Genomic DNA, 25,810 nt, shown 5'->3' on the forward strand with positions numbered 1-25,810 from the left:
CGCCCACCCCCAACTCTCGTTCTCGCGGTATTACCTTCAAGGTTTATTGACAAGGTAATTAGCCAGATGGGACCCCTGTAGTAGTCAGCCTGAAGAGGGGCACCAAGCTTTCAGGGTTTTCTCGTGTGGACAACTGACCGACCAGTGGCGACTGAACATCCCGGTGCGTCGTTGGATTCAACAACAGCGAGCCTGCTAAAGGTAGGTTTATTTTATATTACAATAATCATTGCGGAATCTGTTTCCTGCAGATCAGGATTTATCTCTGCGATGCTGGGAAATCTGTTCAAAGTGAATTCACCAGTGTGATATTGTGTGCACATATTGCACCAACAATAATGCACAGGCAGATACTGTGAGTTTTAGTGGTGCAATTCCTATCTTTCGGGACAATGGAGAGTCTTTCAAGGCCACGCGATTTAAATCAGTAAATCTAGTCGTAGTAAATTTGGTGCGATGTAGGTAAATTAACAACAACCAGGTGGCGCTGTAGGTCAATCAACCTGCTGAACTGCTCAGTCTTGGTCGCATATCACCAGCTCACCTGAGGGCTCCACAGGCCACCGACTCCTTCAAGAAGGAACTACAAACCTTTCTTTTCACTTTCCGTAAAATCTTATGTCTGTTGTTGTTGTTGTTGTTGTTGTTGTTGTTGTTGTTGTCCTGCATTTTAGCGCCTTGAGATTGCTTTTAGCTTTGCAAGGCGCTTTACAAATAAAATGTATTATTATTATTATTATTATTATTATTATTATTATTATTATTATTATTACCAGGCACATTGACACTTCTTTATTTCAGCTTAATTAAATCGATAAACATTGATTTGAGGGGGTTTTCCTGAGAGGGTGAGGTTGTAGGTTTTCTCTTGAGAAAGACTGTCCATCTATATATATGTCTGCAGTTTACTGCAGAAGTTAGTCTTATAGGCTATTAAGAATTAAAAGCTAACATTTCCTCATAGATAGAGTTGTTATAGAATCAATGTTTAAATCATCTGTCAAGATAATTTCACTTTTTAGCTGAGAATGTTCTAAAACGGTTCATTTAGGGCAGGAAAAAAAACACAGTTTGTTTTAATTTTCAGAATAATTAGATTTTAAATTTTAAAAAAATCTAAAACTAACTAATTTATTCCAACGTCCCACCATTTTCAACATCTCAATATTACCATTCATAGTCACTGGTTAAATTAGTAAATATTTCAGGTCCTTTTTGCATTTGCCATTTGGCCTTATAGCCCTGATCAGCACCATGGACAGCGCACTGCACTGAAACAACGAGCTGGATTGGCCTGGTGCACTCTGGATGATTCTTTGATGTTGACTTGTTTTTGAAGCAACAATAGTCTTTTTCAACTGTGCCATCACTTCCATCACAGTTTTGTAACAAATGATAATTAGCCTCTTTACTGCAACTGAATTAATGACTCTTATTACAAGTAATATGTGATCCAGTCAAGTGGGTAATTTGCATAACACTGTATAATTGGTGAGTAGTATTCTTCCAGAATACGAATTTAAGAGACAATGCCACTACCTCTTATTATTCTGAATATATTAGACTAATGAGGAAAAGATCACCTCATCTTTAAAGAGTGACGTGTGTTGACAAACCATTGCTGGACATCTACAGCTATCTAATAGACATGTGCAAAAACAGAAGAAGAAAATTCGGGGACAGACTTGGAATTCAAGATCAAGCAAAGATAAATGTGAGGGGTCACAAGAAAAGAAACATTGACCCAGGACCATAATTGAATGGTATGGAGTACAAACTACATATACAATAGAATCATAACAACAATGGCACTCTGTAGGAATGAAGTGCGTCATAATTACCTTTTAAACTTATCTGACTGATGACAACATTCATTTAATCTTAGATGTATTGTTTCTGTAGTTATTTTTTCTTGTAAAATATAGTTATCCCTCAGGAAAAATTACTGCTCATGAGAATCTGGAGTTATCCAGTTTCTTTTGGTTTTGCCTCAGGCGTACTATAGCTGCTCCTTTTTTCCCAAAATTTGAATAAGTCATGGTCACAGAGAAACTACAATAAACAAGTCTAAAGATAATGTTTATCAGCCAGCCTCTTTCATCGCTGACCAGCCTGCACTGTACCAGACAGCCTGCCTGCCCCCCCATTGGCTCGCCCCAAACCACGAGATACAGTTGTGGGTGATGACCGAGAAAACGTCACACTGCCTGTGATTTTTCCTGCTGCTTCCAGTTTTACACGCAGCGATTTATGGGAAATTAATCTACCCTGGCTTTCCTTAAAAGGAAGAGCAAAGCTCTCTATAGCTCTTTGCTATAGGACAAATGTACGTCACATCCCCCTGAGTTATTATACTGCAGTGACGCTTTGAGAGGCAGAAAGAATGTTGTTGTGGATGTCAAATAGTAAACTAGAAAATAAAAAAATATGTCAATTATGTTTTGTTTTTTGCAAAATATGTTGACTTAACATTTCAAGTTTTAACAAGCTTTCAAATCATGTGTTTTACATGGGAAACCCCCCCTCATCCTCTCTCCCCTCCCCCAACTCCCAGATCCTCTAGATGAAATATAATTTCTAAAAACAATAAATTGCACACAGCTCGATCGAAGAGAGACAGACGGACAGGACGGGGACGACAACAGTAATTACAAGGTTGAATCAATAAGGAAAACCGACAAACAAACATATTCAACATTGTTCACCAAATATACCTATAGGAGAACTCTAATCCTACATTGAGCCATTCCAGAATCAAGTCAAGAGGTATCCAAGTGTGTTACACTGGTTATATTATCAAAGTAAATCAGAAAAGACAGCCAGACTTTCTTGAACTTATCCGTATTACCCCTTAAGGGGAATTTTATCTTCTCCAATTTAAGATGAAACATTATATCTCTGAAACATCTGACATGGGATGGAGGCTTTGAGCTCTTCCAGACAATTATGCTTTTCATAACAAAGTCTCTAAAGTAAAAGAAATAATATATATATATATATATATATATCATTTATCATATATATGTACTGTATATAAATATATATATATATATATATATATATATATATATATATATATATATATATATATATATATATATATATATATATATATATATCGACATAGGGTGATGTAAATGTATATTCTTTCAAATCACATTTACATTAAGTCATTAATCATTTATGACCATAAAATTAACAAATCATCACTTAACATTTACTTCAATTGCCATATCTGTTTCGTGCTTCTGCTTTCTTGTCCCGCACCCTGAGAGAATTAATATTAATATGCATTATTCCCCACAACAGATCTAATGACATACAAACTGATCTCCCTACAGCCAAACGACAGGACCCACAAAACAACAGCCTAAAAACATCTTCCACGTAATTATTAACACTTCCCCTGTAACAGCTGGAGTTCCTCTACACTCAAGGGCATTTGGGAAGTGTAGTTAATCCAATGATAATTTTGAGCATGGTTTACACATATTATCGCTTTAATTGGTATGTGTGCTGTGCAATTATACTGTCACCAATTACATTGTTATAGTTTACTAGCCTGTCTTAGCATTTGGTTCCCTCTAATAGATGCCCTTTATCAACGCATGCAAGTGAAGCCATCAAGACGAACTCTAATGGATCTTCCATTGCCATAATGAATTAATCATATGTTGTTAAGTAGAGTGGTGCAGGATGATGCTGAGCTATGCTGTATAGTAGTAGATGTATAGCGGAAAAGAAATGGGAGCTTTGAACATAAGGAAGGGACAATAGGCGATGTAGCCAATAAAGGTGTGTGTTTGTGTGTGAGTGCGTCCACATGTGGGTCCTTCCATTAGAATGCAGAGTGCGTCCTCCAGTGTGAGTCACCCCCTCCCGAAAACCCCGCCCCTTCCCCCTCCCCACCCATCCACCCACCTCACACCACCACCAGCATCTAACTGCAGTCACCGCCTAATATTACGCTTCTGACTTCACACCGGCCAACTGAGGATCCTGTTTCTATGGCAACACGCTCCAGACTCCTCCTCTGGCTCATCCCCACCTCCCCTCCCACCCCTGCTTCCCGGTACAAACCATGTGACTTTCAGGAAGGCTTCTCCAACCTCCCCTTTATTGTTTTTAACCCTCTCCTGACCGGACCGCTGCCAGAGGCTCTCCACAGCAGGCTGCCTGGCTGGCTGCTCGCCTCGCAGAGGTTTCAAAGGGAAATCAGACGCATCGCTAATCTCCCTGGAAGATCAAAGCAGTGCTTGATCTAAATGTTGGATTTGCATATTTTAGAGCATGCTGGAATGAGTCAATATGGTTCTCCAGTTGTCTGGGACACATCTTGTCAGCAAGAGAGTGGAAAGCGGCAATAGTCAATATTTTCGTACCAACGATGGATCACATGACATACTTGTAAGTGAAAGGGTTTTGCTTGTAGGGATACACTCACAACTCTGAAGTTCCCCTCAGCGCTACTGAGTTATATATATATTATATATCTACTTTCACTCTCACCGCTCTCATCAACGTCATTTTCAACAGGAAGCTGATTTAGGCACAAAAGCTCAAAAACTCCACTGTACTCAGCATCAAACAGCAGGACAGACACCGTTAGTGACTAGCTGAAAGCATTTAGCAGCTAAAGAGTCAGATATTTCCCTCAGGAGTTGGTGGAGACCAAAACAGAGCTAAAATGAGAGTGAATATTTGCCTTGGTTTGACAGGTGGCCAGAGTTACCCCTCAAATCGAATGCTCATTTTATTCCATGTTTGCTGGATGTGGATGCTGATGTTCACCATATAAACTTGAAAGCTGATAATATATCAGTGTTGTTTTTTAATTGTAAATTGTGAATGTGTACATATAGTTTAAGACTAACGATTCACAAATTTGTTTACCTCTTATCCAACTAAATCTTCGGTCAGTTTTCTATCATGACGTCTTCGTTCCGCTCCGCTGAACATAGTGCTGTAATGCAGGCATCAAACATCCTTTATAGAGTTTTGTAACGGAAAGACGTCCGACGGTGACCTCACCTGAATATTGCCTCATTGGCTCAACTGTTTCCTCAAAATCCCGTTGGGAGATATGTTGATCGTGTTTATGTGCGCACCCTGAACACGCGATTGGTTGAACTTTATGAATGAAAATCCTTCTTCCTGGGCTGCAGACAGGAGGTGAGATCATCATGTTGAGATGGAGATTCCCCCACCTACCAAACCCCTTTACCCGCCCACCAATGCTGGTTGGCGCCAATCTTAATGAATCCCATCAGTGGGCAAAACATAAAGTAGTGGCAGCCTGATTGATGAAAGTACTGTCCAATATCAGCTTCCCAAAACAGACAGGAAGAAATTATGCAGACGTACATAAGCACACTCAAATATAGACACACAGTATGCTGCCTTCTTTCATCAGAAATCTGAAAGAATGTCTCCAGTATTCTGCTTTTGGTTTTCAGTCAATATGATGTTGGAACAGATTGCCAATTATCTTAGCTTCTTTTGTTCACGATCCCTTCAGGAACAGAGTTGAGTGGATTTGATGATTTGCCACCTATTCAGTCGTGTGTGAGTGAAAGTGACAATGAGTAACACAAGGGGCTCTCGATGAGGATCCATAAATAGGCTCTCCAAAGAGCCAGAATCTGCCCTCCCCCTCGTTCCCTACACCCAATCACACACACACACACACACCTCTACCTTCCCCCTTAACCGGACTGAGACAATCTGCGACCATTTGGCACAACAGACTATACGCTCACAGTCAAAGGCTTGTGTACACACACGCATGGCATTCCTCTTGACATCCTTCAGTGCAGGCTTTTGTTAATTCCCTCCTACAGATTATGAGACATGTTGCCAAACAATGCAGTACTTTACATCAGCCATTCGGTTGGATACTATGTGTTGAACAGTCATTCCTTCAGTAGTTACATTAAAGCTTTTTAGTTGTAATTGTGCACATTTCCTCTTGAAATACAAGATGGTCTTTGCATATAGGTAACGTGACGAGAGAATGCACATTCGGATCCACTGTGCAATCTTTGAAAATGAACGGTCCCACTGAATAGATGTTTTTTTAAAAGCTGTCACTTTGTAGATTTGAGGTTTTTATCAGATAAGGAGTGATACCCTGCGGCGATCATTCTGTGCTTCTTTCTGTTGGAGTAACCACAACAGAAGCAGAAGCTGTGCTGGTGGACATCAGAGGCAGCAGCACAGACCCTCAGAGGACTGAACATCCCTGACGAGGAGCCATCCTGCAACTACAAGCAGCGATAAATAAATCATGAAGAAAGTTTTAAGAAAAAGATAGAAATAGAACAGAGGATATGCTGCTCCATCAGACCGCCTTAAGACAGAATTCTAGATATGGGTGACATAAAATAGCAAGAATGATTAAAGCCGCTGATTTTTTGGCCACTTTTTCTATTTCATGTGATATTAAAACCAACGTTAAACATTCATAAACCACGTTTTTGCAGAGGGTTCCCTGAATATTAATTTGGGAACTTGAAGATAATGTTTCATTAGATTGTGAAATTTAAATATAAGCATCCAGTCCGCTGTCAAATTCTTTTTTTTAAATGCAGCAATTCTTTTGACTGCGTCCCACTGAGATGGTTGTTGAAAAAAAAGTAATTAAACATTTAATTACATGCATAAAACAGGCTTATTATTATTTTACTGTTGCTCTATTTTTCCTCCTTGTTGGGTATGAAATTGTAGAGTTACCTTTTGTAATGGTCACCCCCCCCACAAACGGAAGCAATCAATTTTTCCAAACTGTAAATTCACAAGAGGTATCAAACTCAGCCAGTGTAATGATCTTTTCATCCGGATTTTATAAAGCCCTGCAGAGAAGGAAAAACAGGAAAAGGCTTTTAATACTTGTATTATGCAGGTTTGTCAGTCTCAGATGGTTGGTCTGTGCACTAGTTCGGGTTTCCCCCACTGTCTGCGAGCAGCGCGATGAGGTCATCGTTAGGGGTTTAAACCCCAACGCGAGCTTAATCTGGGAGATAAGGGCTGGATTTGGATTTAGCACTCAAAAGGGGTCATGTCGCTACAACCATCTAGATTGTCACAGTAAATACACAGCTCAGACATGGGATCCCCAGCTGTTCCACAAACTCACATCTTCCTCTTTGTCAGCCAAATAGTTTGACTGTTGGAAGATTCTCCGGTGTTTACAGGGATTTCATGATCTCCCAGTTGGCCTGCGGAGTTACACTGGCATTCATTCAAAAATGATTCCCCTGACTTATTGTGTGAGCTGTGTGATTGGTGAGGGAGTGAGTCACATTTTTATTAAAGTTTATAATGGTTTAGTTGTCCATTTTGTGAAATAGATCAACAAAACTCCATATATTAAAAACATTGGAATGGTTGTTCAGTTTTGATGTGTTTAATTAGTATTTCTTCTAATTGTCTCCATTATTACACGGTACAGTTTTCGTGTCCTTGTTGTGGTTATAGAGGTCGAGGAAAGAAAGAAAAGAATGGGATTTCTTTATTTTGGGACTTTTTGCAGGCGAGTTTGGTTTGAAATATATTTGCAGCATTCTGAATCTGGTTTATATGACAGTGTGGTGTCTTGTATATCCTGTGTGTGCATAGTTTTATGCCTGACACAATAATACAAACGTAATTCATTCATGTGTGATGGCAGGAATGCCAGGCCTTGGAAATAACACCTAGGATAGTATTTGAACAGGAACCCTTGAAGATGAGGACCTGGGGGTATTTTCAAACACACAATGAGTTTTATGATGAAAGATGACAGTTGTTTGAAATGAGTGTGATATTTTATTTCATTCAGGTTAATTAAAGTCGCTGAGGGAAACAAATCACGCCTGGGGAAAGTCCCATTTAGGTCCTGTGCTGTCCCACTCTCCCTATCTCAGAGAAATGGGTCAGTAGAGATTGGAGGGGATAATAATAAAAACCTGCCGTCCTTCCTTCATGTCCCCTCTGTGGCAGACGGCGTGGTGCTCACAGATTATACACCAATTACACTCATACAGACTGCGTTAATAGGGTTTGAAGGGATTTACATGGTGCTGTCCAGTCAAATGCTGCATGCTTTGGGGATGACATCATTTTGATCACCTCACACACCGGCTGACCCCCTACCTCCCTGCCTCCCTGCCTAAGAGTAGCCTCACTCGCTCATAAGCGTCTTTACCTGCGGTTGTCCCGTGTCTCACCGGACTGAGCCCGTCACAGCACATTTGCGCTCTGATAGGAGGACAAGGACACTGCATCCCTCCCATCCTCCTCTCCTCCACAGTCGTGTTTACTCTAGATGAGATAGGCCGTATAAATTCCTCGAGTGTGCGCAGATCGCATCCAAAGAGAAGACTGGAAAAGAAGAAGGAGGAGGTGGAGGAGCAGGAAAACAAGCGAACCTAAGGGAGCCGAGCTGTATCTGTGTTTACTGCTCACTGGAATAAACGCAGGAGAAGACGCAGGCTTCTGGTCAGCCAGGGCGGAGAAACATCGGTGGATGCAGAGAGAAGGAGGAGGAGTGAGCGCGGATGCTGACAAAAAAAAAACAGAAAGAGAGAATTATAAGGTGGTTGTTCTTCGAATCAATCCTAAACTATAAGGTGGAATAAGCGGTGCAGTCACCAGCGATGGACTTCAGCTGTCGGCACTGAGGTAGGAAACGTTGTTTTTACATTGGCAGCATTCAGTCGGCGTGAAAAACAGGTATACAAGGAGAAGAGAGGTCGTCTGCAGCTGGTTTTTATCGCGAAATAACGCATCGTGTCTTTTTTATTATTCAAATATAAACTGCAATATTGTGTTGGGCTGTAACTTGAGTGTTGTCAGTGATGCTCCACTGGTGCACCAGGGATCTTAACCGCAGCAGGAGGTGCGTGAAGAAGCGATGATGCGCAGAAGAAGAACCCTCCGACGCATCCACAATGCACTGGCCTGTAACAGACCGTAGCCTGCTCCTGCCGCTCCTGCAGCTGATACCTCGAAATAAATCAAGTGAGGAGCCAGAGCAGGACTATTAGCAGGCTGGATCAGTCGGATGTGAATGATTATTCCAGATATCAGACACCAGATGTGTCTCAGTGGTTTGGTTTCTCTGCGCAGATAATTATAATGACTTTGAGCTTTATGGTTGTGGTTTGGTTGATGCGTCCTCCAAGCTGTGTCGGTCTTGTTTTGGACTATACATGATTTCTCTCTCCATCTATTATGAATTATGGATGGTTATGTACAGCTGTAGGTCGTGGTATGGGGGTTAATAGCTAATACATCAGATTCCAGGCACATTGTACTGAGACTAATTGTCACAGTAGGATGGTCGATATAATAGTCTTAATAGCATGTTAATACATTTAGGATTAGTAAATTGACTCAAACTGTAATTCTAACTGACATTAGATATGGACAGTAAATGTAAGATACCCCTCAAAATGACTACAAGGTTGCCTGAAAACTGATCCAGCTCCATGTTTGGGATTTAAAAAAAACAAACGTATATTGTTTCATATGTCGTACAACAACAAGACGATGCTGGTACTGTTAAGGGTTTGGATTTGTATCATTATTTTTACAAAGCAGGTAAAGCCTGTCACCTCTTATTTGAGCTTGTCAGAGATAGGGGAGGAGGAGTGTATCACTTGAAAAGGCCCTAACAAGAAATAATGCATTTTCATTCTCCACTGAGCGTGTATATGCTGTTGTCCTTGGAGAAATGACAAGCTTTGAAGACGCTTGCAGAATTCTCTCGCTATTATACAGCCGTCATTTGATCTGATCCATTTTAATACACTAGTGATGTTGCTCCAGCAGGATGTAAATAACCAGCTGTGGCACCATTCTGCATTATGTTTGTTATTCATGAATATGCTAAACCAAAGGCAATACAACATCAGTAATACATATGTAATATTTCTTTATATTCTGTAAAATGAAAGGAAATGACTTAATTGAGCTACTGCGATGCTATGGCACCTACATATGGTTGCCAAGTTAGCCTTGGAGAGGGAATCTGATATTATTTGCTGTGCACTTCATCAAGGGTAGTGCTGAACTGAGTCTTTCTCTGATTTATGGTCCAGACAGGCTGCTCTTTTGTCCTTTATCACCACGTCCTGAATCATGTTTCACATTCTAGTATTGATTTGATATCTTTAGATATCAGACATCGTGACTTATATTAATATCATTGCTCTGATCATTCGACACGTGTACTGAAAACCACTGTTCTCTCACCTTCAGCTGTATTTCACTTTACAAAATGCAAGCAATACATTATTACTTCTGAGGTGTGAGAAATGCTAAAAAGAAATGACTAATATTTTGAAATAAGTGGGATCCTTGTTTCATGATACTACTCTTCTATGCTGATGATGCACAGTTTACTAAAACGCCATGTTTTTCACTGTTGTGTGCTCTCACCCCTGCACATTCCTCAAAGTCCCTCTATAGAACGCTGCAAAGCACTTTCTGGGTGATATAACAAAACCAAAAATGGATTTGAACCAGAGAAGCATAGAAGCTATGAATGTGCATTTCTTTGATATTGATCACAGCTAAAGGGAGGTGTGTCTTCTTGTCAGCCTGCATTTGCAGACAAATTCAGAGCTGCGTGGGTAAGACCTGGGCTCTTTGGCCGTATAAAACTCCACTGTGTTCCTCTGCCAATTACAATAACTTATAGCTTGAGGTCCTACTTACAGTGTATAGGAGGCCTAAATAATCATCTTTCAGAACGGACACTCCCAATATTCTTTCATGGCTTCTAGAAGGTAAGAGAATGATTTTAACTTTCATTTGATTCATAACAATTTCCCTCCTCTTTTCTCTCTTCCTCTCTGTGTTAGGCTTCCAGTTCTCTAGTTGATCTGATGACCAAAGGCCCTCATGGCGCTTATTCATGAATCTCGTGCCCCATCTCCTTCTCTCTCCGGCTTCAACACACCCCTCTCTGATCCTCCATCCTTTCGCCGCTTCGATGCCGAAACACCCTGCACCCCAGAAATGGACCTTACCCCGACCCAGTGCGTCCTACGCAACGTCCTCTCCATGGACACCGGAGGTGCTGTCGAGCCCGGGGGTGGAGGAGGAGAAGGACATAGCGCCGGTCACAACCACACACCAGGCGAAGAACAACAGGAGCACTTTGCCAACAGTGTCCTGAAGCTCCACGAGCATGACAGGAGTCCAGGACGGACGGAGGGAGAGGGGCAGGAGATGGATAGCAGTGTGGTCAGGAGCCAGGCCGATGCCGCCAGGCTACAGTGCCAGTCTACCGGAGGGGGAGGAGGGTTTCTGGAGGGGTTGTTTGGGTGTCTGCGGCCTGTCTGGACTATGATTGGCAAAGCTTACTCCACAGAGCACAAACACGGCTTGGATGGTAAGTCAAATCCATATCAATGAATACACTCAAACACTACATCTCCACGAACTGGCAATGATGGTTGCTTATAGTTTTCTAATAAAAGCAAGCACCAGCTCCCATTTAATTCCAGTCGGAAGCTTTGATATGCTAATTAAATTATCTTATCCCCCAGTTTAATTACATTAAACAGTTGCTAGAAAAATGACTCCCACAAAGGCCATGTTGTAAACAAACACCTTCCTTGACGTGAGAGAGCTGCAGCCAGATAGAGACTCTATCAAAGCTGCAAAGGGCTTATTTCCCCCTGATATTTCCCCCCATCTCTTCGCCTGCGTGTGCCCACCCCACCTTCTCCCCACTACCACCCCCTCAATGAAACTAGCTCCCTGTGACGCTGTGTTGTTTATGTCTGCAGCCACTACAATAGCGCAGAGCTCCCCCGGGACTCCTCTGCCAAATCTGCTCCATGAATTATGCATGGCCACGCTCTGACCCTGTGCCTCTCATCTCTATTAACGCAAGCCTGACACACACACACACACGCACATACACACACACACACACATATGTGAGCGCAAGGATGACTGCACGCACACAAAAACACGTCCACAAATAAAAACACTTAATTTCTAGCTCTGACACAAACACATAGAGTCAGATAAGATGCAGAAAAACAAACTTGATAGAATAAATACAGCAGGCTTAAAGGTGGCAGATTTATATGTCTCCTTGTCTTTATAGCCTTCTGATATTTTATCACCCGTTTGACTTCCACATCTCCCCTCCTCCTCCCATCTCTCATTGTCTCCTTTCCTCTCCTTTTCATCCTGTGTAGTTATCACTCCCATCCCATCTGCACCTTGCTGCTCCCCTCCTCCATGCAGACTCACAGGGAGTCACACACACTGACGAGAACAAAACGGATATTATAAAAGTGACACAAATAGGGGTACTGCTAACTAAATGCCTGCCTCCCATATCACAATGCCCTATTCTTAAGCTTTGATTGGAAGCACAATGTGCAATAGAAAGCAGGAAAATCATCTGTCCTTTATTGATTGTGAAGAACTGTGGGGTTCTTGCTGATGCTCTAAATTTCCTCATTATTTCAGATCAAACAAAGCAGATCAGGCAATCTTCTGGTGTATCAGATGGGCCCTTATGTCTTTACTGTGGGACAGTTGAGGAGCTCATTAGAGACCGAGTCCTCAATCTATCACCGGAAAGCATTAATCATTCATATAATCCTTATTAATATGATAAATATGTCTAAATCTTCTTTCTGCAAGTCAAGAACAGCAGCAGAGCAGGCTGTATAATTTCTCCATATTAACAGGCTGTCTTCGGCCACATGGACCCCTGTCGACCCGTGGGGAATCCCCCTCCCATCTTTTCTCTTGACACACACACAATCAGAGCTACCTCCAGCACCACTACCCCTCCACCTCCCTATTTCACCGTACATCCACTTTAGGCCCTTAAATCCCCTACATCTTCCACAACCCCCCCTGAGCGTTGGACCCCTGTTTCGCGTCAGACCCACAATGGCACTAAGCAGGATTTAGGAGGCTGAGTGAGAATTACCCACAGGAGATTAGAGCTCCCTGTCTGTCTGCCTGCACACCCTGAGTCTTAGGTTAAGGTGAGGTTCAACAACCCAAAAAGACTTGGGCTCTGCTTTGAGTGTAAAAGCTAGGGCTTACAACAGGTTTTACTGTTACAGGTCTCACCTATTCTTCGGTGCTGCGTGCTTCCTGCTACTAGCTTTAATTTTAAATACAGACTTTGTGGTATGTGTGTGTTTTTCTTTCTGTCTTGATTTGTTTGTTTGTAATACAGATCTTGGATGTAAGCAGCAATGCAACTTTCTGAGAGTCAGATGAGAACATTGATACCACTCTTGTGTCTGTACAGTTAATATGAAGCTACCATTAGCAGCCAGTTAGCTTAGCTTAGCTAGCCTGGCTCTCTCCAAATGTAACTAAATGTGCCTACCAGCACCTCTAAAGCTCACTAGTTAACATGTTATTTCTGGTTTGTTTTATTTTTAACTCAACTTTAACTTAACTAGACCAGGGGTGACACGTCTGTAATAAAGTAATACAAATCATCAAAACATCAAATAAAGAACACAAATGATATTTCTATTACTTATCAAAGGTGCAGTGCTTATATATGTGTATATATACGTGCAATTGGTACAGGATAATATGACATTCTTTGCTCTGCTCTTTATCCATAATTGAGATGTAACTGCACCAATAAACTCACCAACTACTTTGCCTCCATCTTTTCCCCCAATCTCAGAGGCGTGGGAGATCCCATTCGAGGAGATATCTGACCTGCAGTGGGTGGGCAGCGGAGCCCAGGGAGCCGTCTTTCTGGGAAAACTGCACGGACAGGAAGTGGCTGTAAAGAAAGTGCGAAATATCAAAGAGACAGACATCAAGAACCTGCGCAAGCTCAAACACCCCAACATCATCACTTTCAAGTTAGTAAATATGATCAGTTGGTTTATTAGATAACAAGCATGCACTAAAAAAAACGTACAATTACTTAAAACGTTCACGTTTCCCAATCATTACTGGCATTGTAACATCTCTATTATGTTCTGTCTTAACAAACTATACGTCTATACTCTACACTCTCAGAGGTATTTGTACCCAGGCTCCATGCTACTGCATCATCATGGAGTACTGTGCCCAGGGACAGCTGTATGAGGTGCTGAGAGCAGGCAGGAAGATCCACCCATCCCTGCTCATGGACTGGGCCATGGGCATCGCTGGGGGCATGAACTATCTTCACCTCCACAAGATCATCCACAGAGACCTCAAGTCACCAAAGTAAGTTTTGTAGACCTGGTGAAAATGAATTATATGGTTTCAGCTCGGTGTATGATAATGTTAAAGCAAAGTCACTAAGTAGTTACAATTATAGCTTAGGTCCAATTTAGATAGTTCAGGTTCTAGAAACCTGAAGAGATTAAATTATCCAGGAAAAGAAAAGTAGAAAGATTTTGAAAAAAAACCTCAATTTTGTGTACAGGAATGAACTCAAATAAATACTTGCCGTCCAATGTTTCATTCCAGCATGCTGATCACTTACGATGACGCAGTGAAGATTTCTGATTTTGGCACATCCAAGGAGCTCAGTGACAAGAGCACCAAGATGTCCTTTGCCGGTACAGTGGCCTGGATGGCTCCTGAGGTCATACGCAACGAACCTGTCTCAGAGAAAGTGGATATTTGGTACGTGTCGTAACCCTTTTACACTGTCCTCTTGCACTGGTGAACCTCTGCAATTTCCCCTTGTGATTTGTCTTATCTGTCATTGAATCAACATAAAAGCTCATTAGTTACAGCCTACTACAGTACAGAGCAAAGGATCCTATTTCCAGAAAAATCTATTGAGTATTATGTACAATATCTCATTACATGAAATTCTATAGGGCCCTCGGCCATATCTGATGGGTTGCCCTGTGTAAAACCCTGATCTCCCCCAATACATTCTCCCCCTCTCTCTCCCACCCTGCATCCCTCCATCACTCTTCCTCTCCGTCCTGAAAGGAACGCTGGCTAATTTAATAATTGATTTGCCAGATGCTGCAGTGCTCAGGAGAGGCTGGAATAACCTTCCAAGCCTGCGGATGGTTTGGCCCGGGGCCAGCGGTGCATTAGCAGAGCAGTGAAAATAGGATTAAAAAGCTTTTCGTGTGGAAAGCAAAGCTAAGCATGGGTGTATGCTGTACAGTTTTGTTTAAACTTATGTAAATTGTGTAGTGGTTCATACCTCGAAAAGAGTGAGTCAGAGAAGGACGTGGTGAAGTATTATGTTGCATGTATTCAGTTTTGTTTTGTGCCGACATTCCTCCATCTGGTACAACTCATGTTCCTGTCTGATTATATCATATAAGGACTAAGATAGCCACAGGTAGAATTTAACATAATCACATTTTAAGGCGATACAAATTAACTAAACCAAATATGACCTTCTTATCTTTAACTCAATTTAATTCAACCCAACTATATTTGCTGCAAAGGCAGCAGCTCGCCAATCAGGTCATCAAATTAACACGCAAAAAAGGCTATAGGCCTATAATATGATACCGCTAATAATTAAATATAGATATCTAAAAATCACAAAAGAGGACAACATTGTAAGACCGGGACAGAGGCCGACAAGATGGCACCTGACTGGCTTCAGTATGATGCTGCATTTTATTATATAATATAATGCAGCAAGAATTAGTTTCACGTGGTTAAGTAGCTACTGGGTCTGTGGATGAAATGATTCAACTAAATTCATTCATAAAAAACATTTTCATTTCTCTATCGTCTTTGTTTTCCAAATCTTTTTATTGAATTTATATTTTGCAAAAACTCCCAGCGTTGGCCAAATAAATTCCACATTGTTATTGAATATACAACAATGTTGTATCCTATATAAAGAAATAGCAACAATGATAATAATAGCAGTAGTAAAGTAAGGCAGCCCTACAACCCTCTTGATTATCTAGAATAGGTATAAAACACGATGTGTGGAAATAAATAACTAGAACTAAAGATGAAGCTATTTCCATGAAGTATTTTTAAGGGTAGAGTTAGAATGCATGTGATGTTCTTCAGGTGTTATGAAAGTATGTCAAAAAGGGTCCCCAGGTCTTTTCTTCTCAGAGCGTATCAAATGAAAATTGCTATAACAGACGTGGAGCTCATCTTTGTGTGCACGGCATCACTTTTATTTCTAATGGCATATTTCTACATTTTTGTGTTGCTACTTTGAGACACTGAATTGCCAAATGGGCATTTAATTTTTATTACTGAATGATATTACGCTGTATAGAATTAAATCAATAACATAGTTGCAATCCTATCATCTAATTAACAGCTAATATTAAACCGGGTCGTTTACAAAGAAATAATAAAAGAATACACGCATTGCCTTGAAAGTTATCTCTTCTTGAGCATTGATATCACGAATCATAAACAAGGAGATGGAGGGATGTAAAAATACACATGTAAACACAATGTCACACACCTCCTTAATGCTGCATGTGATGCTGCTGGCACCTTGGATACTGTCACCAAGGCAACCCAGGGAGTCACCAACAACTGACTTTCCTCCGTTACCGTCCCCATGGGCCTGATGTCTCACACACAGAGTTAGAGATGGACCTCATCAATCAACTGAACAGTAGTGAAATAAAACATTGTGTTTTGCTGTATTTATTTTTAGCTTACGTATATTAATAAATTGAGCTGACACCAGCATTATTAGTATAAATATATGCACATAGAAGCAATTACTGGGGATTGGGAACATTTTATAGCAGCTAAAAAGCTTTGCAAAGTACCAAAGTGATTCAAACTTGATAATAAGCTACCAAAGGTTGCCCACAAGGCATTAGCATCAAAGGCTTTTCACAGTGATAAGGTATCCATCAGATGTAACACTTTTTATAAAAAGTATGACTGAAAGTCACGCTTCCTTTCATCAGTTCACTTCACATCTTTTATCACTTTGTGTGAAAGAAAATATTCCACATCTCTGTGCAGGTCATTCGGTGTCGTGCTGTGGGAGATGCTGACAGGAGAGGTGCCCTATAAGGACGTGGACTCCTCCGCTATCATCTGGGGAGTGGGCAACAACAGTCTACATCTGCCTGTACCCGATAGCTGTCCAGACAGCTTCAAATTACTCCTGAGGCAATGCTGGTGAGTGGGGAGGAGGTGGAGGAGGAGGCAGAGAGAGATGGGGGGGGGAGAAGAAGAATGATGGTGGGGAAAAGAAAGTCAAGGCATCAGCACTAAGGGAATATAATGAAGTTAGAAGCTTTAAGAAGGCGGAGAGAGTGAAAATCATCTGGGGAAGGAAAGATAGGATAAACATAAAACGATATTTTATAAAGAAGCAACTAATAGTAAGAGATGAAATGTCATTTTCTTTCATTCTTTCTTGTATTTCTGACAAAACATTTGTTTAAATTGTCCACAGGAACTGCAAGCCCAGAAACAGGCCTTCCTTCCGACAGATCCTCCTACACCTGGACATCGCCTCAGCAGATATCCTGTCCACTCCACAAGAAACCTATTTTCAATCTCAGGTGAGCTTCCTTTATCTCTGCAAACAGTCCCAACTCAGAAGCTTTGATATTCAAATGATGAGTACAATTTGATTTAATGACATTTATTTATTTTAATCTGTACCTGTTTAGACATAACAGAGAAAGCAGAACAGGTGAATGAAGGGAAACTGCACTTGAATCTTGTTCAGACACAATAAGTACAATTAAGGGAACATATAATTAATAAGCATCATCAGGTCACAGTCTCTAAAAATACAAGACATCAGATGAGGTACACATGAGCTCTGTATGTCTCTTAATAGAAACCGTCGTGTCAACCAGCAGCCAGTGTCACTAATAGTCATTTTTCTATCAAACAACTGCCATTTGTTTCCAGTCTGCTGCAGCGACTACAGCACTGTGTGCAGCTGCACTGGGGGCCCAGGCCCCTCGGGAGCCCACTAATAATACCTTGTCCTTTCAATCACAACATATTATTGTTGGTTTCTTGGTCTTTGTTCCTCGTCACATGTGAATTCTTCTTCAACCTCCCATCACATCCAAGCGTGATGGTGAAGGTCTGTGTGATGGAGAAGGAGGGTGTGCCTGTGATCGGGTGGGGGATGGGCAGCCAATGACAAATATGTTTGACCACTGCGAACCCAAACAGATGAAGGACAGGAGAAAAGTATAATTGTGTGGAAGATGTATCTTTACTCAGCCATGCAGGACCGCGGATCCATTTATAACTCAAGCATGTATAGTCGTGAGACACACTCGTGCACACAAAACACACGAAATGAATAAGATTTCCTTTCCTCTACGCCTCCTCCTCCTTTTTATATCTCTTGATGCAAAATACAAACCTCTTTCACTCTCTCCACTTATCCTTGATCCTTTATTTCTCCCTGTCCCCCCCCCCCCCTGCTGCAACCCTGCCCAGTTTCTCCCCTCTCTGCCCCATAATGGATTTTTCTTGTGACGTTAGAAAGAAGTATTTGCTGCTGGAGTGTATTGATTGCTTTAATGGTAGGGCGCAGAGAGCAAAGAGAGAGGAGAAAGAGGGGACTGGAGACATAGAAGAGTGCGCACAAGAGTCCATTAGCTTAATAAGAAGAGCATCACTCATGCACGGACAGAAATACACACACACACACACGCATGTGGTACACGCACATGCATGTACGTGCACACACTCGTATATCAGAGTTCCTTTGTCCTTTGATATGACAGGTATCAGATAACAGCTGTCACGCTCCACTGTGCCCACGCTGCATCTTTTCTTGTGCTCATGTCATGTCAGTTCACGTTGAGTTTCGCTCTCTGTGTATTGATTATCATCTGACAGCTTAATGGGTTTTGTTTCAATGATACACACGAACCCTCGGTCGCTCTGCAAATTAAGAGCTTTTTTTTTTTACTAGATCAAGGTGCAATGAAGTTTATTCTCAATATTGATATCGTTTGTTGTTAATATTATTACTCAGATGAAGTGGAGTCATACTTTATTGTTCCGATGGAAGACACAGGAGTGGCAGCATTTTTTACAAGGTCACAAATCATAATAATAAAACACAGACATTAAGAACAGGTGCTTAGAAAAAGGTTGCAGCTGGAAAGAACAAGCTGCCAAAATATACATGATGAAGCAGGTTGGTGTCCTGCTGTATCTCCACATGCAGCTACAGAGAGAGAAGCATTGATCATAGTATTAGTGGCGGCAGTAGTAATATTAGAAGATGGAGACACCACTTGTAGTTTAAAATGATCTACCTAAACCTGTTTACCACAGACACTGTTTTTGTACTTCTTGTACCTGTAAAACTGTGAAATATTCCGTTCCTGTGAGTCGTTGATACCTGCTCTGATGGATATGTTTTATGTGTTTCACCAGGCGGAGTGGCGGGACGAGGTGAGGCACCACTTTGAGCAGATCAAGTCTGAGGGGACGTGTATTCACAGGCTGGACGAGGAGCTGATCAAACGACGCAGAGAAGAACTCAGGTTAGCGAAGAAATTGTAACATGGACGCACAAAGAAGATGTTTGGATATATACAACTAAACAGACACAAGGATAAGCTAATTATTGAGAAACCCATACGGTTATGTTCGTATTAGATAAATGCATTAAAGTCCTTCTCCACACAGACATGCGCTCGACATCCGGGAGCACTACGAGAGGAAACTGGAGAGAGCCAATAATCTGTACATGGAGCTCAACGCCATCATGCTGCAGCTGGAGATCAAAGAGAAAGAACTGCACAAGTATGAAAACTGCCATTGATTTACAGGACCTATAAAACAAAAAGTACTCACCCCCCTTGGAGGTTTTCATGTTTTATGGTTTTTACAGGATTGAATCAAAGGGAACTTAATGTGGCTTGTGGTGCTGAACAGGAAAAAGACCCTTTAATGTCAAAGTAAAGACAGATCTCTACAAAGTGCTCTAAATTAATTAAAAACATGAATTAATTACATACCCTTTTTGGCAGCAATAATGGCCTTGCGACTGTGTGCATCGGTCTCTCAGCTTTGCACATCTGGGCAGAGAAGTTCCGTCCGCTTGCTCTGGGATGGGGTGCAGTGGTTAGAAATCAAGTAGACCTAAGGCAGTGTACTGGGGTCATGTTCTAGTTCGTGCAAAGTGCATTGCAATGTACCAATAGGAAAACTAGGGTTGTTTTTATTCAAATACTTTGTACTAATAGTTTTATCCACCAACATTGGTTAAGCAGTGTTTGTGTAATGAAAGAGCATAGAAAAGGTCATCCTTAATGTAAAGTGAAGGGCCATTACGTCCAGTCACACAGGGCCATTGCATGTAACAAAGTGCTCTCTTATGGCATGCTGAGTATCCATTGAAATCCATTGAACGAGTATCGGCTTTGTGTTTAAACATCAGGAGGGAGCAGTCACTGGACAAGAAGTACCCGGGCTGCTTCAAGCACCACAGCTCCAGACAGTCGGCCTCCACCAACTCCATGGAGAAACTCATGAAGAAACGCAACGTACCTCAGAAGCTGCCTTCACACAGCAAGAGGTGAGACGGCGAGGCTTTATTTAAATCTTGCAGAATTCATACAGTGTGTGGATGGTTTGATTAAGTTGCCCTTGAGTATTATGTGAACCTCAAGGCTATGCTGAAGCCTGAGTCTGGTGATATTCTATATGTTCAACAAGTGAGAGATTACATTACAGTTCATTTTTTTTTGTCCAAAGCGACTTACCAAAACTATAAATTGATCCGCTAACAAGTACTGTCTGTGTATTTTTAAAGACTTGGGTGTAGAACAGTCGCCTCTTCGTTGTCTGCAGTCAGTTTAAAAAATGCAACCGCTCGTCTTCTCACTGGAAAAAGAAAACAGGATCACATATCACCCGTATTGGCCTCCCATCACTGGCTACTCGTCCATTTCAGGATTGATTTTAGGATTGTATTCCTTGTCTTTAAGGTATCTAGTAGAACTCTTACATTCTCATACTCCAGTTAGACCAAACGGATGCTCCTGGATGTTCCCAGAACTAGGCACAACACAGTGGCGACCGAGGCTTTGTGGTGGCTGATATAAAAACAGCTCAGTACAGAAACCTTTAAGTCGCTGCTGAAGACCCACCTCTTCCTGTTTGTATTTGCTTAAGTTGAACTCTACAACTCGACTTCATCTACTGTTGTGCTGCAATTGTTTCATGAACATTATGTTTATTATTTCCTCTGTCCCTGTCCTTTCCAGGCCCGACCTATTAAAGTCAGAGGTCATCCTCCCCAAACTGGACTCTTCCATGACCCAGGTCACAATCCCAAACAAGGGCTCTACCTCCCCCGGACGTTCACGGCGTGGAAAACCCCGCTACAGGAAGGCTGGTAAAGGCAGCAGTGGGGACTTGGCTCAGCTTAAAGCCACTCTCTCCTCTTCACTAGCCATAGTCAACTCCACCTCATCTGTTCCCAGCAGCAAGCAGCATTTAGACCCCAGTGCAGCCCTCAGGGGCCTGCAGCATGATCTGCTGCTGAAGAAGATGTACTCCTCAAGCCCAGATCTCATTTCAACCACCTTGGAGGCTGAAGACCGGAGGAAGGGGGAGATCAGGCCGGGGCTGGACAGAGCGGGCAGCCAGAGCGCCTCAGCCGGGCTGGGGGAGAGTAGAAGTACTGCAGGGCCTGAGGAGGGGCCAGATGTGGGTGTAGGGACCGATGATCTGGCAGAAACACCTCCACGCAGTGACACGCCCAGCGAGGATGCAGCTTCCATCCCGTTCTCCAGTAGCCCAGACTCACCTTGCGGCAGGGGAGCAGCTGCAGGGAGGGCGTCTGTGCTTGGGAACCCCCGCGTTTCCCACGAGGGTGAGGAGAAGGAGGACGGGACGGTGGTCACACGCTCACCCAGAAGTCAACGCCTCACTCCTGCGGCACTGCTCTACAGGGCAGCAGTCACACGCAGTCAGGTGAGGACGCAGCATTGTTAAAAAAAATCCTCCAGACTTCTGAATTACAAGGGAACAAAGATTAATTAGAAGCGAGAGGCTTTGGGGAAATCTAGCAAGTTGCATTTCATTTGTTGCCAGTTAAGCAAAACATGTTCCTTCCTTTCTCCCTGTCCCGCAGCACGGGTACAGCTCAGCGGCTGTTGGGGTGTCAAACAAGAGAAATGGCTGCCATGCTATCATGACTTCATTGATTTGCTGTAATAAATGAATCTGATAAAGTCCAGATACTCATCACTCTGTCACGTCCTCACGTACAGTCCTCGTTTTCTTTTGCTACAAATAAGGATGGCACACAAAAAGACTACATTCAGGTGGTTGATTACTGGCACCTGTGCATTTGTTAGCTGACGGTTGTTTGTATGTTTCACAAGTCAGATATGAAAGATGAATATGTACAAGTAGCAAAAGACATTGATGATTCCTTCATCCCAAATCCGGCAGTCACTACGGCTTTACAGGAAGTGGCCCCGTACAGTTTGTACTCAGGGTGTCATCAGGGTCACTTCTTAGCAGATGGCTCAGGAATCTTTGCAGTAATGAGGGTTAATGATGTGCAACCCTAACATGGAAACCTCATTTTCTCCACAGAGACGCGGAGTGTCGTCGGAGGAAGAGGAAGGAGAAGTGGACAGTGAAGTGGAGTTGCCAAGGCGACGGTAAGAGTTGGTAAACGCATTGAATATAATTATTGAAGACCTTCTGTGTTTACATTTCCATCTGTGCCTCTATACAAACCGTTTACATGTTCATCTTCCCAACACAAATCCAAAATGACTTTTCTAAGGCAGAATAAGTGGCGACACAGAGGCTTTAACACGCAGTAGTGGATATTAGCAACAAGCGTCATCCTTACGTCAGCCACAATGTAGCTGAAGAGACACAAAGTAGGGGTTAACTTTAACCTTATAGCACGAATATTATCACATTGTTTTAACTTAACATTAACAAGCCCCAGTACAAATGTATACTGAAGCAGGCTTTCTACTGTAAAATACTTATATACTGATATATATATATATCATGTTTGTCCCACTCAGGCGTCCCATGAGCATGAGCAAGTGCCAGTCCCTGTCCACCTTCAGCTCAGAGAACTTGTCGGTCTCGGACGGCGAGGAGGGAAACACCACCGACCACTCCCACAGCGGCACACCGGACGTGGTTAGCACCAACACCGACGAGCGTCTGGACGACAAGAGCGACGACCTGCTGTCTCAGGGCTCGGAGATTCTCGCCGACCCGTCTGAAACAACCCAGCTGGGCTCCGACGGGCTGTCTGAGAAGGAAGCTATTCTTCGACAAGTCAAGACCCAGCTCGCCAGTAATGATCATAATTATGAGGTAGGCTGCAGAGAGCGAATGAACGGAGAAGGCATGATATAGACTGATATAGAGGAGTGGACAATAGGTCAGAATCTGCTTTTGTGGTCAACATTAAAGAGTCTGTGGCTGTTTCAAGTTTGATAATTCATGTTTTCCCTTCAACCTCCAGGGCCTGTATGATGACTCGGACTGTGACAGTGCAGAGCTGGACCATTCAGGCAGTGCAGAACCCAGCCAACCTCCAGCCAGCTGGTGAAAATATGACACGTCAACCCACTCCAACTCCTGCAGATCTGGCCTGCGAATGTCTCTTTCACCCTAACAGACCTTCGAATATACGGAGTCATGATCAGGGACATTGCTGAGAGGCAGGAAATGAAGGAGCGTCTCTGTCAACACAAACAAGAACCCCAAACAAACCCATGGTAAGTGTTCTCAAAAAACCTGATATCCTACGGGGGGGACAAAACAGAAAATCCCTTTTTAATTTGAGATAAATGCGTCGCGGTGATGTGAAACTGATTTGGGACACTAGCCGAGCTGACAGAGCAATAGTGGCCATAGCAACCGGCCCAATATCAGCATTGCAAAAACACCTCAACAGCAGAGGCCTCGGTCAAAGAAGCCATCCACACGACTATACGTCTATTATTGTCTCTTTTCATCTTCCATGTCGATTTGTATTTTTATCTCCGTCTCTGAAAATGTGTCATGTTATTTCATATCATGCAGCGAGAACATGATTATAAGATCCTATCAGGGTGCCATGATATTTTAATGTTTTGTCAACATCACTGGGACATACACTGATGTTGCTCGCTCGCACTTAATTTATGAACTGTACTGATTTACTCGTGATCATTGTGTCATATCAATATCTCTCACCACGTTACGCACTGACTAATTTATTGTTGTTTTGCAGTGAATTCATTGACATTCTTAAAACAATGTTTACGTTTTTCATTTGTGTCGTTTACTTTTTCTTTTTTTTACCTTTGTGTCCTGGATTATGTTTTTCTGTTTTTTACTCCTGTGTTTTAATATATATGTAAATATGTGATGTTGTAAAATGAACAAATTTTAAAAATGTGAGATTGTATAATTTAAAGGTGCTGATGTTTCTAATTAGGTGGCGCTAATCTATTTGAACCTCAAAAGGCTTATGGTAGTAGAATGTACTGTAGCTGCTGTTCATGTCTGAGCATCAAAACACAGAAGAAGAAACAAAAAAAGAGGAACATGTGAACAAAGCAAAAGCAATATGTCTGCTCTGGTACAGTATGTCCTGTCACAGGTCAGAAGAACCACACTTCGTTCAGGGCAGATGGGCTTTTTTAAAATTAGTATTGCAGTGTTTACTGTATTAAAAGGCAATACCAGTTTGAAAATCCCCTACAGAGCATCTAGGGGTGTATATAGCATCAGATCAGCATGCTTGTGATAAGAGCCTATTCGTCACTGTTTACTGTGACTCCGATCAAACTGAAACATTGGATCCATCCACAGAGAAAACAATGCAACAAAAGACTGCAGATTTCTGGCAGACATTTTAAGACTGGAGGCATATGGATGACAGGGACACAAAACACTAAAATAGATCTCAGAATAACTGGGAAATATGATTACATTCATGGTTGTCTGTTCTCTCTCAGTTCGGACTTTGCCAGACTTGTGGGCACACTGTGTTTGCAGTGTACCAGCACAGAAGAGAGTTTTTCATCGTTTTGGTAAGAATTAGCAATGTGGTTAATTTACCAAACATCCTTTCATTCTAGTATTGTTTTGGTAAGTAAAATCACAAAACAATCGCAGGCTTGTGTGTGGCAGAAAATGACACTAATTACCTTTTTAGCTTACTCAATATTGCAGAGAAATGTAGACCCCAATTTAGCCGTTTTTCTGTCCACTTATAAAATCAGTGTGCACCGCATGTGATATCATGATTTGGCCACTTCTACTTACTGCTTTCCCAAAGCATAGCAAATTAATTTAGATGTTGAAATTTTACAATCCCATATTGTTCATTTGGTTTACACACAGATCACCGCCATTGTCCGCACTCGCTGAAATTTTGGCCAACAGATGGTCATTTTTCAGTCATGAGCAAGAGCGCCTTCCTAACAGACGATATGATAAACTTGTTTTGATGTACTCGTGTCCCTTGACTAGCCTTCTTGCATGCATGTGGTTCAATTTGACTGTAAAACAGCACATTGCATCCTGTTCCATTAATGTATAACTGATCAGGTCCCACTCAATAAGCTAGAAATGGCAGCTTGTTTTTGTTTTTTTATCTGGTGATAAGTTTTAAACTTTCAATTTGTAGAGCATTATAAAAAGAGATTGTGCCCCCAAGATTTAAAGCTAGAAATCCTCCTGCAGGATAAAATGTTGCCAAAAAGCAAAGCTACTGCCCTCTAGTGTCTCGATTGTGGAGGTACTTGTTCCCCATGATGCTGATTTAAACAACCCTGTATGAACTGAAACGTTTGCTTTTTATATTATTGTAACTGTACAATAAATATATTTAAGAAACAATTTAAAATAAAATCAAACCTGTAAAATCTCACCGTGT

The 25,810-nt window shown here is 41.9% G+C and overlaps 1 protein-coding gene across 3 annotated transcripts; it reads left to right on the forward strand.

Moving 5' to 3' along the window:
* The first annotated feature begins 80 nt into the window (after positions 1–80).
* Positions 81–25,804, forward strand: LOC115008143 (mitogen-activated protein kinase kinase kinase 12-like). Of its 3 annotated transcripts, none has more exons than XM_029431481.1 (14): positions 81–201; positions 10,848–11,380; positions 13,673–13,856; positions 14,017–14,208; positions 14,455–14,613; positions 16,921–17,079; positions 17,360–17,468; positions 19,324–19,433; positions 19,579–19,695; positions 20,333–20,470; positions 21,162–21,873; positions 22,504–22,571; positions 22,953–23,253; positions 23,405–25,804. In XM_029431481.1, the coding sequence occupies exons 2-14, from the start codon at positions 10,888–10,890 to the stop codon at positions 23,489–23,491; spliced, it is 2,829 nt and encodes a 942-aa protein (XP_029287341.1). In that variant the 5' UTR covers positions 81–201; positions 10,848–10,887; the 3' UTR covers positions 23,492–25,804. The 3 variants fall into 3 exon arrangements, with proteins under 3 accessions (XP_029287341.1, XP_029287340.1, XP_029287342.1); XM_029431480.1 differs by lacking the exon at positions 81–201 and adding an exon at positions 8,265–8,661; XM_029431482.1 differs by lacking the exon at positions 81–201 and adding an exon at positions 8,937–9,000.
* The last annotated feature ends 6 nt before the right edge of the window (positions 25,805–25,810 follow it).

This window comes from Cottoperca gobio, chromosome 5, assembly GCF_900634415.1.
Source record: "Cottoperca gobio chromosome 5, fCotGob3.1, whole genome shotgun sequence".
In the NCBI taxonomy this organism is placed as follows: Eukaryota; Metazoa; Chordata; class Actinopteri; order Perciformes; family Bovichtidae; genus Cottoperca; species Cottoperca gobio.

Excerpts from the sequence above, each read along its gene's own strand:
- LOC115008143 (XM_029431481.1), top strand. The coding sequence starts at position 10,888 with ATGGCGCTTATTCATGAATCTCGTGCCCCATCTCCTTCTCTCTCCGGC. Across the intron at positions 14,614-16,920 it reads TCAGAGAAAGTGGATATTTG|GTCATTCGGTGTCGTGCTGT; the intron begins GTACGTGTCGTA and ends ATCTCTGTGCAG. Across the intron at positions 21,874-22,503 it reads CAGCAGTCACACGCAGTCAG|AGACGCGGAGTGTCGTCGGA; the intron begins GTGAGGACGCAG and ends TTTTCTCCACAG.